A 12,333-nucleotide genomic window follows, 5' to 3' on the forward strand; every position below is an offset into this window, starting at 1 on the left:
CCATAAACCTGCTTTTGCATGGAAAAATTCCATGACAAAAGGAAATGTTAGACAGGAAAGCTTGGTGGGTTTCCCTTAAAATAGGCCAAGATTTCAAAAGGTTGGAACAAAATTTCATAAATTCCCGCCAAGTAACGGCTATGTTGTCTATTTTATTTCTGGGACCGCTCCAACGTCCAGGCCTTGAAAAAAGTTGTCTGGTTACGGTTACGGTTATGGGTCCATTTGAATTTTGATTTGGATCGGGTCTGAATGTAACATGTGAACCGAATCCGACCCATGACCCACACTCTAATACATAGACGTCAGAGAAGACAGTTTTATTTTGTTATTATACAATGATAATCAGACGCTCTTTTTCTCAGACGCCCCTTACGCTCCCTGACATGGCAGTTACATAATCATAAATCTTTTTCTTGTGTATCCCGAAGCAAAGGATCTACCTTTATGTGATGGGCATCTGAAAAAAATAGCGTCAGTTTATCACAACTCTTTGTTATTTTATGGGATGCTTTGTGGCTCCAGTTATGCTAGTTGGTTGGTGGCATTGTTTTTAAAATGTTGTCTGACACCGAGATGGTGCGGGCGAATTATTTCAGTATCGTTCAACAACGAGCGAGATTTACAAGGTGATTCGTCCCGCACACTATCTCATTTGCCGACTGGGATGACTTGTCCAGTATTTTGAAAATCTTAGCCGAATTAATAAAACTTGTCCGAGACAAAATCTTTCAAGAGATTGGTGACAATTACATGTATCAGTGTTCTTTCAAGCTGCATCGATTCACAGGCTATCGAACTAGCTGAGATTATTCAGGCTGGATGGGCTAATTTTGTAGATTTTTCATTTACGTCCAATATCGGTGCTTCAAAGTTGCATCATTTAATAAGACAATTAATTATTAAATATATCTTTTAACAATATGTGCAATCGAAGCACAAGAGAATACAAAGTATTTACAATGCTGGATAATATGAAATATTAAGCTCCTCGGGATTTAATAGAAACAAAATCAATGACAAAAATTGAGAAAAAAAAAAAAAAAAAACTATTGCAATCAAATACCAATGGCATCGAGAAGCTCTGAATGTTGAGATACGGAGACAAGCGAGTTGGCAACTATGGCACCACTAGCAGCTACTGCAGGGACTCCAATTCCAGGAAAAGTAGAATCTCCGCAACACAAAAGCTGTGGAATTGGGGTTGAATGTCCAGGAAATGTGTCTTTACCAGCTTGTATAGCAGGCCCATATGTTCCTCTATTCCTTCTAAGGAACCTCTTATGCGTCAGTGGTGTTCCTATCAACTTCACCTCACACTTCTCACGGCTGAAGGCTGGACCAAGTGCCCGCTCAACAGCTCTCCACAACACCTAAGCCAATACAACATTTGAACGAAGGCTTCAATTCAGATACTAACAAGATCTGACAGTTTGACAAAGCATAATGTTGTTCAAACATGGATGTCTATCAAAACCAGGCTAAAGAACATACATATAAAACGATCGAATCCATATTATAATAAATTTTTGCTCCCTTCCCGGTTAATACCCACATCAGGTGCCACACACAGAATCCATATTATAGTAATAATTTTCCTCTTATCTTGTCCGATAGAGAGCATCTACCGTGGATCATAATGTAATGTATTATACATTAGACATTTATTCTAAGTTTATAATATATTTTTGAGTACAAAAAAATATGTTGAATATCTATGTATAATATCATGTTCCCATACATAATTATATATTTTATGATGATAAAAAAAAAAGTCTAATATCTTTTAAGCAAAATAAGACATTATTGAAAAAAAAAAAAACCTATCACATCAAGCATTATCTTCAAATCGTACATTAACCAATGAACCAAAGGACAAACAATCAAAGGGCAATAGAAATTAACCATAGATCTGCAAAAATGGGTTATTTTTGTTTCTAACTTTTTTTAAATAACGTGTTTAAAACGTAAAGAACGCGTTTAAAATGTAAAAGTCGTGTTTAAAATATTAAAACGTGTTTTTTTTTTAAAGTCAAGTTTTTTTTATTGTTTTAATCGTTAGAGGTGCGAAATGCGTTTTAAAAGACACTTTAGAAAAAAAAACGGAGTTTTTTATTGCTATGTCGTGGGTTGAAACTAGGGCATAAAATCGGTTGGATTTAATCCAAAAACCAAGTGATCAGAATCCAAATTTAGCGGGTTTGGGCCTTTGGAGTAGATCCAAATAAAAAATGGATCAAATATGGGTTGATGTCCCTTGATCCAAGTTGGATTGGGGTCAGATATGGATCCATCCCTATATCCGCCTAGATCCTAATGATACATTGCTTTGAAAATTGTATTTTTTACATTTTTTGAAATATCTTTTCTCTACTACTTTAATATAACATGAATTCTTATAAAATAAAAGAATTCTAATGGTAAAATAAAATAGTATAGCAATTAGAAAAGAAATATAGCAAAAAAAAAAAAATTGTTGAACGGTCCAGAATTATCTGATCCAACCGACCCGAATCAAGTAATTCGGTCAGGTCGGATCCATATAAAAAAATCGGATCTAAATATGAATATACTCAGATCTGGCCAGAGCCCGGCCCATTTAAGCCCTAGTTGAAGCTAGAAAAGTTCTTTGTATAATCATACCAGTAAAAAGAGAAGAGCACGCGGACAATAAATGTTGTTAAATATATGTAAATACCTCTGATCGGTCAGCTTTGAGTTTTTTATATTCAGAGCTTTTACGATCAAGTCCTTCCCACAAGCCAAACGGTTCAGTTCCAGGTGTATAGGCATGCAAGATGTGTTTCCCAGGTGGTGCCAAATCTTGACTTAGTACACTCGGTACAGATATCAAAACAACGTTCTGATCCGCATCGACTCCTCTACTCCAATCATTTACAACTATGTGATGGATACCCAAATCTTCGGGGATGCCCTGTGGATAACATTTACATTTATAAAGAAGATTAATCAAATATACCTTTAAGATGATTAACAAGAAGTCAAAAAATTACACTCAAGGGTAATTAAAAGAACAAACCAAAAATAAAAGATGGGGAGCTTAACCCATGAATTAGTTATTGGAATGGAGTGCTCCAACACAATGGACCAATCCAAAAAAGAGGGAAAAAATGTATTAAAAAAAAAAAAAAAGCAATAATAGCAGCGAATAGAGATATATAGGGGAAAAAAAAATAAATGTACAAGAGATACATTGCTTACATGGTTTACCGCTAAAGGCTATGAGAACTTCACAATGAAAATTGAAAAACTTTACAAAAGAGGACTTCTCGTCTCCCAAAACCTTTCTCTCAACTCTCACCCTCTCATTGTAAAACTCATCTCCCACCCTCTATTATCAAAGAACCACCAACCAAGTCCTTGTTTTGATAGGAATGAAGATTATGAACAAATGTGTTCATGACAACTTGCAGGAACGTTTTCAGCAGAAACGTGTAGTGTTCGTTATTTGTTTTTAGGTTGTATTCGGAGGGTTTCTTATAACCTCTCACAGCATAAATATTTTGAGTTGTACCATACACTAAACTCGCCAAAGGACTGTTCTCCTCTTCTCTCAGATAATGAGAGGAATTCTTCTTTGGTAGATCTTCATCTCCAATATCAGTGGTGGTACCAACAAAGATACACTGATGCTCAAGTCATACTAGGAATGGATAGTGGTAATTAGTTAAATAGGCTAGAGTTTGATGCCTTATCTGATTATGTTCAAACCTTTTTATGAAGGTTTTGCATTTTTGTTTTTCATGGACTATATCCCTTTAAATATGGGTTTTTGGTTTCCATTACAGAGATCGTGTGTCAGTGACAACATAATGTCTCTATAATAAGAAGATCATGTAAACTCACCTCTGCATCAAAACCCAAATGGAGATGCATGAATGATTCACATTGTTCAGTCTTTTCAATCCTGTCTTGGTACGACTTCGGGATGACTTCCTTAGGTAACAGATTCAAAGTATCCCACATAGATGCATTGCTAACTACAGCCTTCTTAGCACGTACAAACTGCAGCAAAATTGTTTGTTTTCTGTTATAAGAACTAAAAAATAAATATAAGTCAGTATAAGGGCGTTTTCCATCACTTACAGTTACTTACTTGACCACTTCTTAGCCTGACTCCAACAGCCCGACCATTTTCAACAACAATATTTTCGACATGACTTTCTAGAGAGAGTCTTCCACCAAACTTTTGCAGTCCCCGGACAAGAGCATCGACAACTGCCCCACTCCCTTGAAGAGGGTACTCAAGTGCACAACCTGGTTTATACCATTCAGAAAACATGTAGACCTGAAAATTGGACAAAAAAATGCAAATAAGGTAAATATAAGAAAAATGAAATGTACCATCAATTACTCATGCAGTCCTATATGAAGCCAGGAAAATTAAAGCATCACAACAATACTTCATAAATTTAGTGGGTGGTTATTAAATGGAGCACTGTGAGTATCACCAGCTCGGAAATTTTAAAGATACATTTAAAATCGCAGTTTTTATTTTCTCTGAAATTTTCCTGAATCTCTTCCAAGTTAACAGAATTGATAATTGCCGAATCCGAATTTTGTTACTATGTTCTCAACAACTAACAGAAAGAAGAAATGCTAAGAATGAAAAGTGCAACCATGAAAGACAACAATCTCAAGAACTCAAAAACATAAGTTACCATCTCTGCCGATAGTGTACCATTAGATTTCACCCCCGCTAGTAAGAAACACAAAAGATCAACCCAGTTACGTACGAAAGGATCTTTTAACCCTAATGAATCAATGATCTCTGAGAAAGGTCTAAGAAGCTTAGTAGCACCAAGAGCTCCTTGAGGTCCCATTTGGACAAAAGATTTCAAGAGTGAAGGAGCATATCTAGCAGCCGCCGTGGAGAGAACACCCCAATCACCTCGAATGGATAGAGGTGGTAGAGCCGTTGCAGCTGCAGACATCGGCAACACAGCATCCTGACAAATTACATTTCTTATTTGAGAGAGGGATGACAAGAAGATTGAATAAAATATCATAACTTTAATTCCTCGAAGGTTCTATGGAATGCAAAAAATATAAGAAATATAATAACCAAAAGAAAAATAATGAATACTTACAAGAAGTTTTCGCCATTCTTTCACAGCATCCAAACTTGCATACTTCTCAAGGTCCTGAAGTAATATAAGGGTGTTAGAGAGAAAACTTTTCCACCTAAAAACTGATACTTCAAGTTACACCTAAAAAAGGACAGTTGGGAAGTATCACCATTTCAAATAGGACAAAAAAGGTGCCAAACTTGAAAGTGGTACTAATTATGAATGTTAGCATGCACAACTTTCTTGTTAGTCTTCTTTCGATAAGTCAAAGGAGCAAGGAAATAAACATGAGGTGCAAAGCAGAGAAAAAAAAGGAGGGTGGGGAGACCATCATAAGAAAAACAAAAACAGTAACAACACCCCCTTGAGCAACTAGGACCGAAGAAAGACAGAGGTCTTAATGTAAGGATATCGACATGAATGACGGACCCCTTCCCCATAGAAAACCATCTTGTTTCATTCCTTTCAAATAGTCAAACATATCACAAATAGAATTATTCTCCATAAAATTGTACCCCGAGAAGAGAAGACCAATGTATGTTATCTTTGAATCAAGTCAAGGAGAAATTCGAACAAATACCAAATTGATTAAGACAAAAAAAATAAATAAAGGAGACATTGCAATGGAGGAGGAGGTGGTTAATCCCACCACTTACCTAACAAGGAACAGAAATCAATGATGACCATTTTGTGGGATATCAGGTGATTTTAAATAATGATTTTTTCAATGGGGCAGACCACCAAAAAAATGCAACTTTGGATAGAATCTAGGATCCCCACACAAGGGAGGCTGTATATGGGAGAGACCCAAAGAGGACTTTAGAGCCACACAGAATAATCTGACAGAAAACATGTCATTTTGACCCTTGGACCAAAACCTCTTGTTTCAGTTACTTAACAATTATAGGGAAGGTTCAAGCTTTCACGAGAAATCAGTTTGAGCTAAGAGCCAACGTGTACATATTCTCAAAATACTTTCTATGGATAGAAAAAAAACAAAGTACTGTAACACTTGAAGAGCTAAGTGAACAATAATGTTGAATGGAACATAACCATGAATCATACAAGATAAATTTGAATAAGACAAATATATACATATGATATTCATAACTAGGACAGGGAAAAACTTCAACAGTGGAAAATGAAATTTATTTATGTTTTATATTTAAAATGAAATGAACACTGAAATCGAAAATGAGAACCAACCTTAAGAAATTCTGTAGGGCCTATGCGTGACAAGAATTCACCTTCAGGTACGTAAACCATCCATGAGTCATAAGTGGCACATGGAACTGACTCTCCCAATGCATCCAAAACCTACAAAAATGTGTACAACAGAAACTTTATGGGAAATTTGTCTGCCATCTCTATCCAATTAAAATTTGAAATATGCAAAGACAAATTGATCTACTATTACCTTTCGTAAGTCCACCACAAACCAATACTATTTACAAATTAGTCAAAAAGATAGTTAAACATAAGGATGCAACATGTCCCCCAGTTCTACGATGACCCAAGGAAGAAGCTTTTCTGCATCTTACTTTTTATTGCAGCACCCCTTCGGACCCCAATGAATTCTTCACAACCTGAACATGTATCACTGCATGGAACGTGATTAATTTGTCCTGGGAAAAGATTCTTCTATTAGGCTATTTTGGTAGTTACTGGATAGGGACTCAATATGACATATAGTTAGATGATTTTTTATACTACTCTTTGTAAGATCCACATATGGTGGAAAATTTCTTAGATTATCATCGCACCTTGTTGGTAGCATCTCTTTAGAGAGTTTAAGTGGAGGTATTTTTGTAAAAGAATCTGCCCCTGGGTCACTAGAAGAAGAAGCAAGAAATTATGGATAGAAGTCGGACAATTATCCCAAACCCATTGTGTTTGAGTTTGTTACAACCATAAACTCATCCTCACTTTGGGTCCAATCACTACCAGGATTCTCTGTCACCACCATGATAGTAAATGTTGTGGCGAAGCCCCCCCAGCCACCCACAAGAGCAAACTTGATTACCAAAATCAAACTTCCCATAGAACTTCTAATAACCAATAACCCAAGAGTGTGTGCAAAAAAGAACAAAGAGACTAAGAAACAAAACACAACCACAACACAAGATACATATATATGGTTCACCAACAATTGGGCTACATCCACAGGCAAGTAACAAATCCACTAATCAAGATGGAAATTATAAGAATGGAAGTCAATACTTACCTCCCTACCCAACCCAAGCAAAAACCCAATTATACCACTCCACCAAGCAACCCTCCTTCACTCATGTTGTCATGAACCCATAAAAAATGTTGATGGTGGATAAGGCATTTTACTTTGAATTAGATTTGTTCTTTACAAAGACTTCAAGGTCCCACTAAACTAATTGTAGACAGTCATGCGAACCTTATTGCGTACAAGACAAGATGATGACAGATTATGAAGAAGGATCTGGAGTGATACGTGAGCCAAAGGTCCAACCCCCTCCATGGTAGCCTGGGGGCTCCTTTATAGTAGAAGGCGAAGGCTTCTTCCTGATCAACCCCTCTGACATTATTGTTGCGAGCTGTCACTATCAGGTCCAAGGTAAAGTCAAATCCTACCACGGCTACAGGGACCTGTCTCCATCAAGTCCGAGGTGTGGTACCAGTCTGCCCGTGTCAGAGGACATGCAAGAGTCAGTACTACCGGCCTCTGTCTTATGTCAGTCATCGGCATAGCCTGTATAGGATTTGGCGCCTTCTCCTTGTTGGTGACTCTATGTGCACCACAATCAAGATGTCAGGCCGACTCTTCTTCTGTATTATCAGAGTTAGAGCTCTAATAGGATGCCACATGACGGCTTCGGTGGTAGAGTATAGTGACTTCAGTAATGCCACACAGTGGGTGGTAATGTTGACACGTGGTGATCACATTACCCAAGTCTACAATAACAATGTGATGACCACACCCAACAATCTTGAGCATTTAGTTTTACAACAGAAGAACCCTAATAGAGAGACGCAATGGTTTCCCCCCTTTAATGGACCATAACATCTATAATCCCCTCTCTCTTTGCTTCTTTTAAGCTAAGGAAAATACATGCCAAAAATACTCATCAACTCTATGAAACAAAAAAGGTGCGTGATTTTGTATCACCAAAACCAACAGTATATTGCTGCATTGTGTGGTAAATCATCTTTTGTTTAGTTTCCATCCTTACAGTATTATTACAAGGGTGCTTATAGCAACTCGGGAAAATTAGCTACCACAACTTGGTATCATTTAGTGTGGCTCTTGCTGTGATGTTAGGATTGATGTGATAAGAATATTTTCTGAAAATTTTACACATGGAACACATGCCGGTAAACATTTTCAGACAAATCCTAGTTTATGTAACCATATTCTGTTTGACTATAATCTATTTGATCTTAATGTATATCACCTTATCAAGATATATTCTTTTGATATTGTTTACTTAATATGAACCATAAAGCATTTTAGAAATATCTCTTTGAAGAAATAAAATAGCCCACAAGGTTTTGGCATATTGGATTTGTGAGTGTTAATGTGCCTGACACTTTTTATTATTGATTGACACTAGCTATGCTAATTGTCTCATATTAAAAAACAAAATCTAATTCATGCAGGAAAGGACATACTAATAAAAAGAAGAGATAATTACTTGTGCAAGGGGATTTGCCTGAAGACCTCTTGATTGAAATCCCGAGAATAAAGATGGACCAGAGTCAAACTTGTAGCCTTTGATCTCGAAAGAGTGAGCAGCACCACCGGGTTGATCATGACTTTCTAAAACAAGAACATCTTGTTGATACCTAGCCAAAAGACCCGCACAACATAGTCCACCAATACCACTCCCAATGACAACAACATCAGCCTCTAGCTTTCCTGCACATTAATTATTCTATATTTAACACCAAAATAGGTGTATCTGAGGCCTTTATACAATAATGTGAACATATTTGAATCTTGAGTGCTTAAACGTAAAATATTTGCCATTATGCGCAATATATTGACATGTGTCACATGTACATTTAAGATAGTATTAGATATGATGCATTTGTAATAAGGTGTAAATATCCTCTTTACATTAACTTAGTTTTATCTTCTATAAGTTAGAAGTTCACCTCTAATAAAGATTTCTCTCTATTGTTATCTATATAAATCCTAGTAGGAATTGACAAGGTTTAAAATATCATCTCGACTCTCGAGGCAATGTTTTAGTTAAGAGAAAAATCGAGACAGGATACTGTCTCGACAGATATATTCCGATAAATTCAATGTTTTGTATCAGTCTTGGCTGCTACCAATATGTATCAGTCAATAAATTCCGATACAATATATTTTGAACCATTGGAAATGATTCCAATACTATTACAGTTCAGATCAAGATCCATCATTTAATGGACCCCACCTATTTGATTTATGTATATTTACTACAATTAAACAAACAAAATAAAATCAAATTGTTGAGAAAATGTAGTTAAATTGATTGGTGATCTAGAAAGACTTAAGGACCATAATTTATATATTTAGTGCTCAAGGCCAATGTTTAAAGTGGTCAGATTTAAAAATCTATAACGGTAGGAGACGTAATAATTGCATGAGAAACAAATTTGAGACAGAAAGAGAGAGAGAGAGAGACCTGGGAAGGAGTTGTTTTGTTTTGAAGTGGCATAACCGTTACCGTTGGAGGAGGAACTTTCTCCATTTGCAATTCGCGCCAAAACGGACCGTTTTTCTCGCGGGAATTTAAAATTGAAGGAAAGGGGGTTGAATTGGAGAGCGTTTGAGAGAATCCCCAACGCCATAAAACCAAAATCTAAAGAAGATATTAAAAAAAAATGGCGCGAAAATGTTTCAGTGAGTGTGAGAAGAGAAGACGAAGTGATCGAAACCATATCGATACCATCGTGGTGGGTCGAGAAGCTGTTCTTTGGCGTGGCTTCTAGTTCGCCACGTCAGCTTTGTTAAGAAAGGGTGTTATCCTCTGCTTCTGCCTTGTTCTAGCTTTTGATGACCTCATGTGGTACTATGCCAAGTGGAAGACTCTTTTGGGCCCACTGAGCCCATCACTTCTTGATCTACACTTTTCGTGGACGTAAATTGTGTATCCCAAGGTTGATCATCTTGTATCTTTGACACTCTACCAGTGTTCTAAAAATCTGACTAAATAGGTGGTAGGACCAAATTCAATGGGATTTGTAACCAAATTAATTTAGTTAAACAAAATCATTTTTTTTTTTTGTGAATTTTATTTTTTTACTAAAACAAACATAAGGACTAGCAAGATGGCAAAGACCACGTCTCAAGAAGCAGAGGGTCTTCGAGTTCAAATTCTTCCTAAGGGGCCATTGTCACTTGCACATGCCCCAAGAATTAATTGGATACTTTAAGAGGCCAAAATACTTCTAAATCAGTCGAACTAACTTCAATCATGGTCCAACCAATTTGATAAAACAAATATTTAAAGTCGTGATAATCTGATGCCCCCTCTAACATACACCCATATCACAGAACTGTAGATCATTTGCCTCGGAATACACAAGAAAGAGATTTATGATTTTGCATATCTTGAGGCACCTAATCTACAGTCATGCGATGGGGGCGTATGATTATTCAAAGATTTATTGTTGGTTCTATTCTTAAATCATTGCATTTTACCCATTTAGCACTTGAAGTATCTATAAATGTCGACAAAGTCCTCCAAGGCATTGCTTCTTAACCATGTGGATATTCTACAAGAAAAGGAAATGCCAGACAATATTTATGGTCCCCAAATCGTACCCATGGCAGAGTAATGTTCACATGTCACACAGTATGGCCAAAGATTCGATTGGGCAGTGGGGGTCGGATGTAAAAATTCATGTTTGTGGTCACAACCATGCATGCAAAATGTTACTTGCAGACACTATGTGGCATATCCGTCGGCATTTTGTTATGCATTGTCGGTGTCACAATAGTACCTATGGTTGATGTGATTGGCTTGTCGAGTGAAAACACAATATCCACGTGGAGACAATTATATAGCCTTTGAGGTTGGTGAGATGGGGTGACATGAGACCTAAGTGGTTAGAATTTCTCCTGAGAGTTGCACTTGACCAACCAAGACAATGTGACCATATGCCAGCCAATAATAACATCCATGATTGTCTCAAGTGAGACTTTTGTTACAAAGCTCAATTATCAAATGTTTGTTAGGCAAACGAGACAAAAGGTGACCTTAATACGAATGTCAATGGTGTAATGAGCTTCAAATGTGCAAGACAATAGTGATAGCCTGAAGGCTAATTGTACGACACCAAAACCTCGATGGGTATCCCAATATTACCCCAAAAAAAAAAAAATTGCTCCGTTGCTAATTAATGAAATAAAAAATGGATTTTACTTACATCCTAAGGGTACACGTTAAAGTGTAATAAATACACCTTGGGAACAAACATCAGAGGGTATTTTGGTATAAATAAAATAAAATTAAGGGCATTTTCAATATAAATTCCAATTTTCAAAGTGTATTCATAAAAAATAAATGAAAAATCTCACATTGAAAGCCAATGCTCTACTATGGAAAGGATAATTCACTTGGTTAAGATCAATAGAATAATTTTATTCATGTGAACAGAGAAGGTAAGAAATACAAGGGATCATTCAAGGCCGGCAAACATATTATAACTAGTTGTATAAAACAATATCTACACACCAATGGGCTTGTTAATGGACGCAATATCATGACAATCGCATTTCAATGTTATGCCTTACAATTTCATGGTCAATATTTTATTTTATTTTTGTTTTGTTTTTGGAGTGATTTGGGATGTCTTGCAATTGTTTTTATTCTTTTATGTACCTTTTGAGTGTCCAATAACAACAGAGGTGGGAAGAGAAATGCAAGTTTCCTACATTTCAATTTCTAGGATCCTTGCGAAATTTCTTCCTATCCTTGTTGTTCGTAACAATGTGGTTCCCATATTTTTTGAATCCAAATTGATGCCTTTTATCTAACCTTACACGACTCCAATGCACATCATCAAATGTACAATTTTGATGTTAATAGAAACGAGTGTAGGTAAAGTTATTTGCTTGGTGGAGAGAAAATATTGGGAAAACATGGATGAAGCTATTAAGGGAGTGTTTGGCTTGAATTCCAACGTCTAATTCTTGCTTATAATTGAATTTTGAAATGTAATGCATCGTTTGGTTTAGATTATCCATTTGATTCTTTTATAAAAAAAATTTAGTGAT

The 12,333-nt window shown here is 36.3% G+C and overlaps 1 protein-coding gene across 1 annotated transcript; it reads right to left on the reverse strand.

The window, feature by feature from the left end:
* Nucleotides 1–899: 899 nt before the first annotated feature.
* LOC147406521 (FAD/NAD(P)-binding oxidoreductase family protein) lies at nt 900–10,005 on the reverse strand. The gene is made up of 9 exons (XM_086434595.1): nt 9,737–10,005; nt 8,756–8,979; nt 6,297–6,407; nt 5,112–5,165; nt 4,683–4,970; nt 4,118–4,309; nt 3,868–4,026; nt 2,699–2,935; nt 900–1,373 (listed from the first exon to the last, which is right to left on the reverse strand). Exons 1-9 carry the CDS (start codon nt 9,990–9,992, stop codon nt 1,059–1,061), a joined length of 1,836 nt encoding a protein of 611 aa, XP_086290721.1. The 5' UTR covers nt 9,993–10,005; the 3' UTR covers nt 900–1,058.
* Between the last annotated feature and the right edge of the window lie 2,328 nt (nt 10,006–12,333).

The sequence above is a fragment of the Akebia trifoliata genome, chromosome 3 (assembly GCF_017979445.1).
Source record: "Akebia trifoliata isolate Shusen 1 chromosome 3, ASM1797944v1, whole genome shotgun sequence".
NCBI lineage: Eukaryota > Viridiplantae > Streptophyta > Magnoliopsida > Ranunculales > Lardizabalaceae > Akebia > Akebia trifoliata.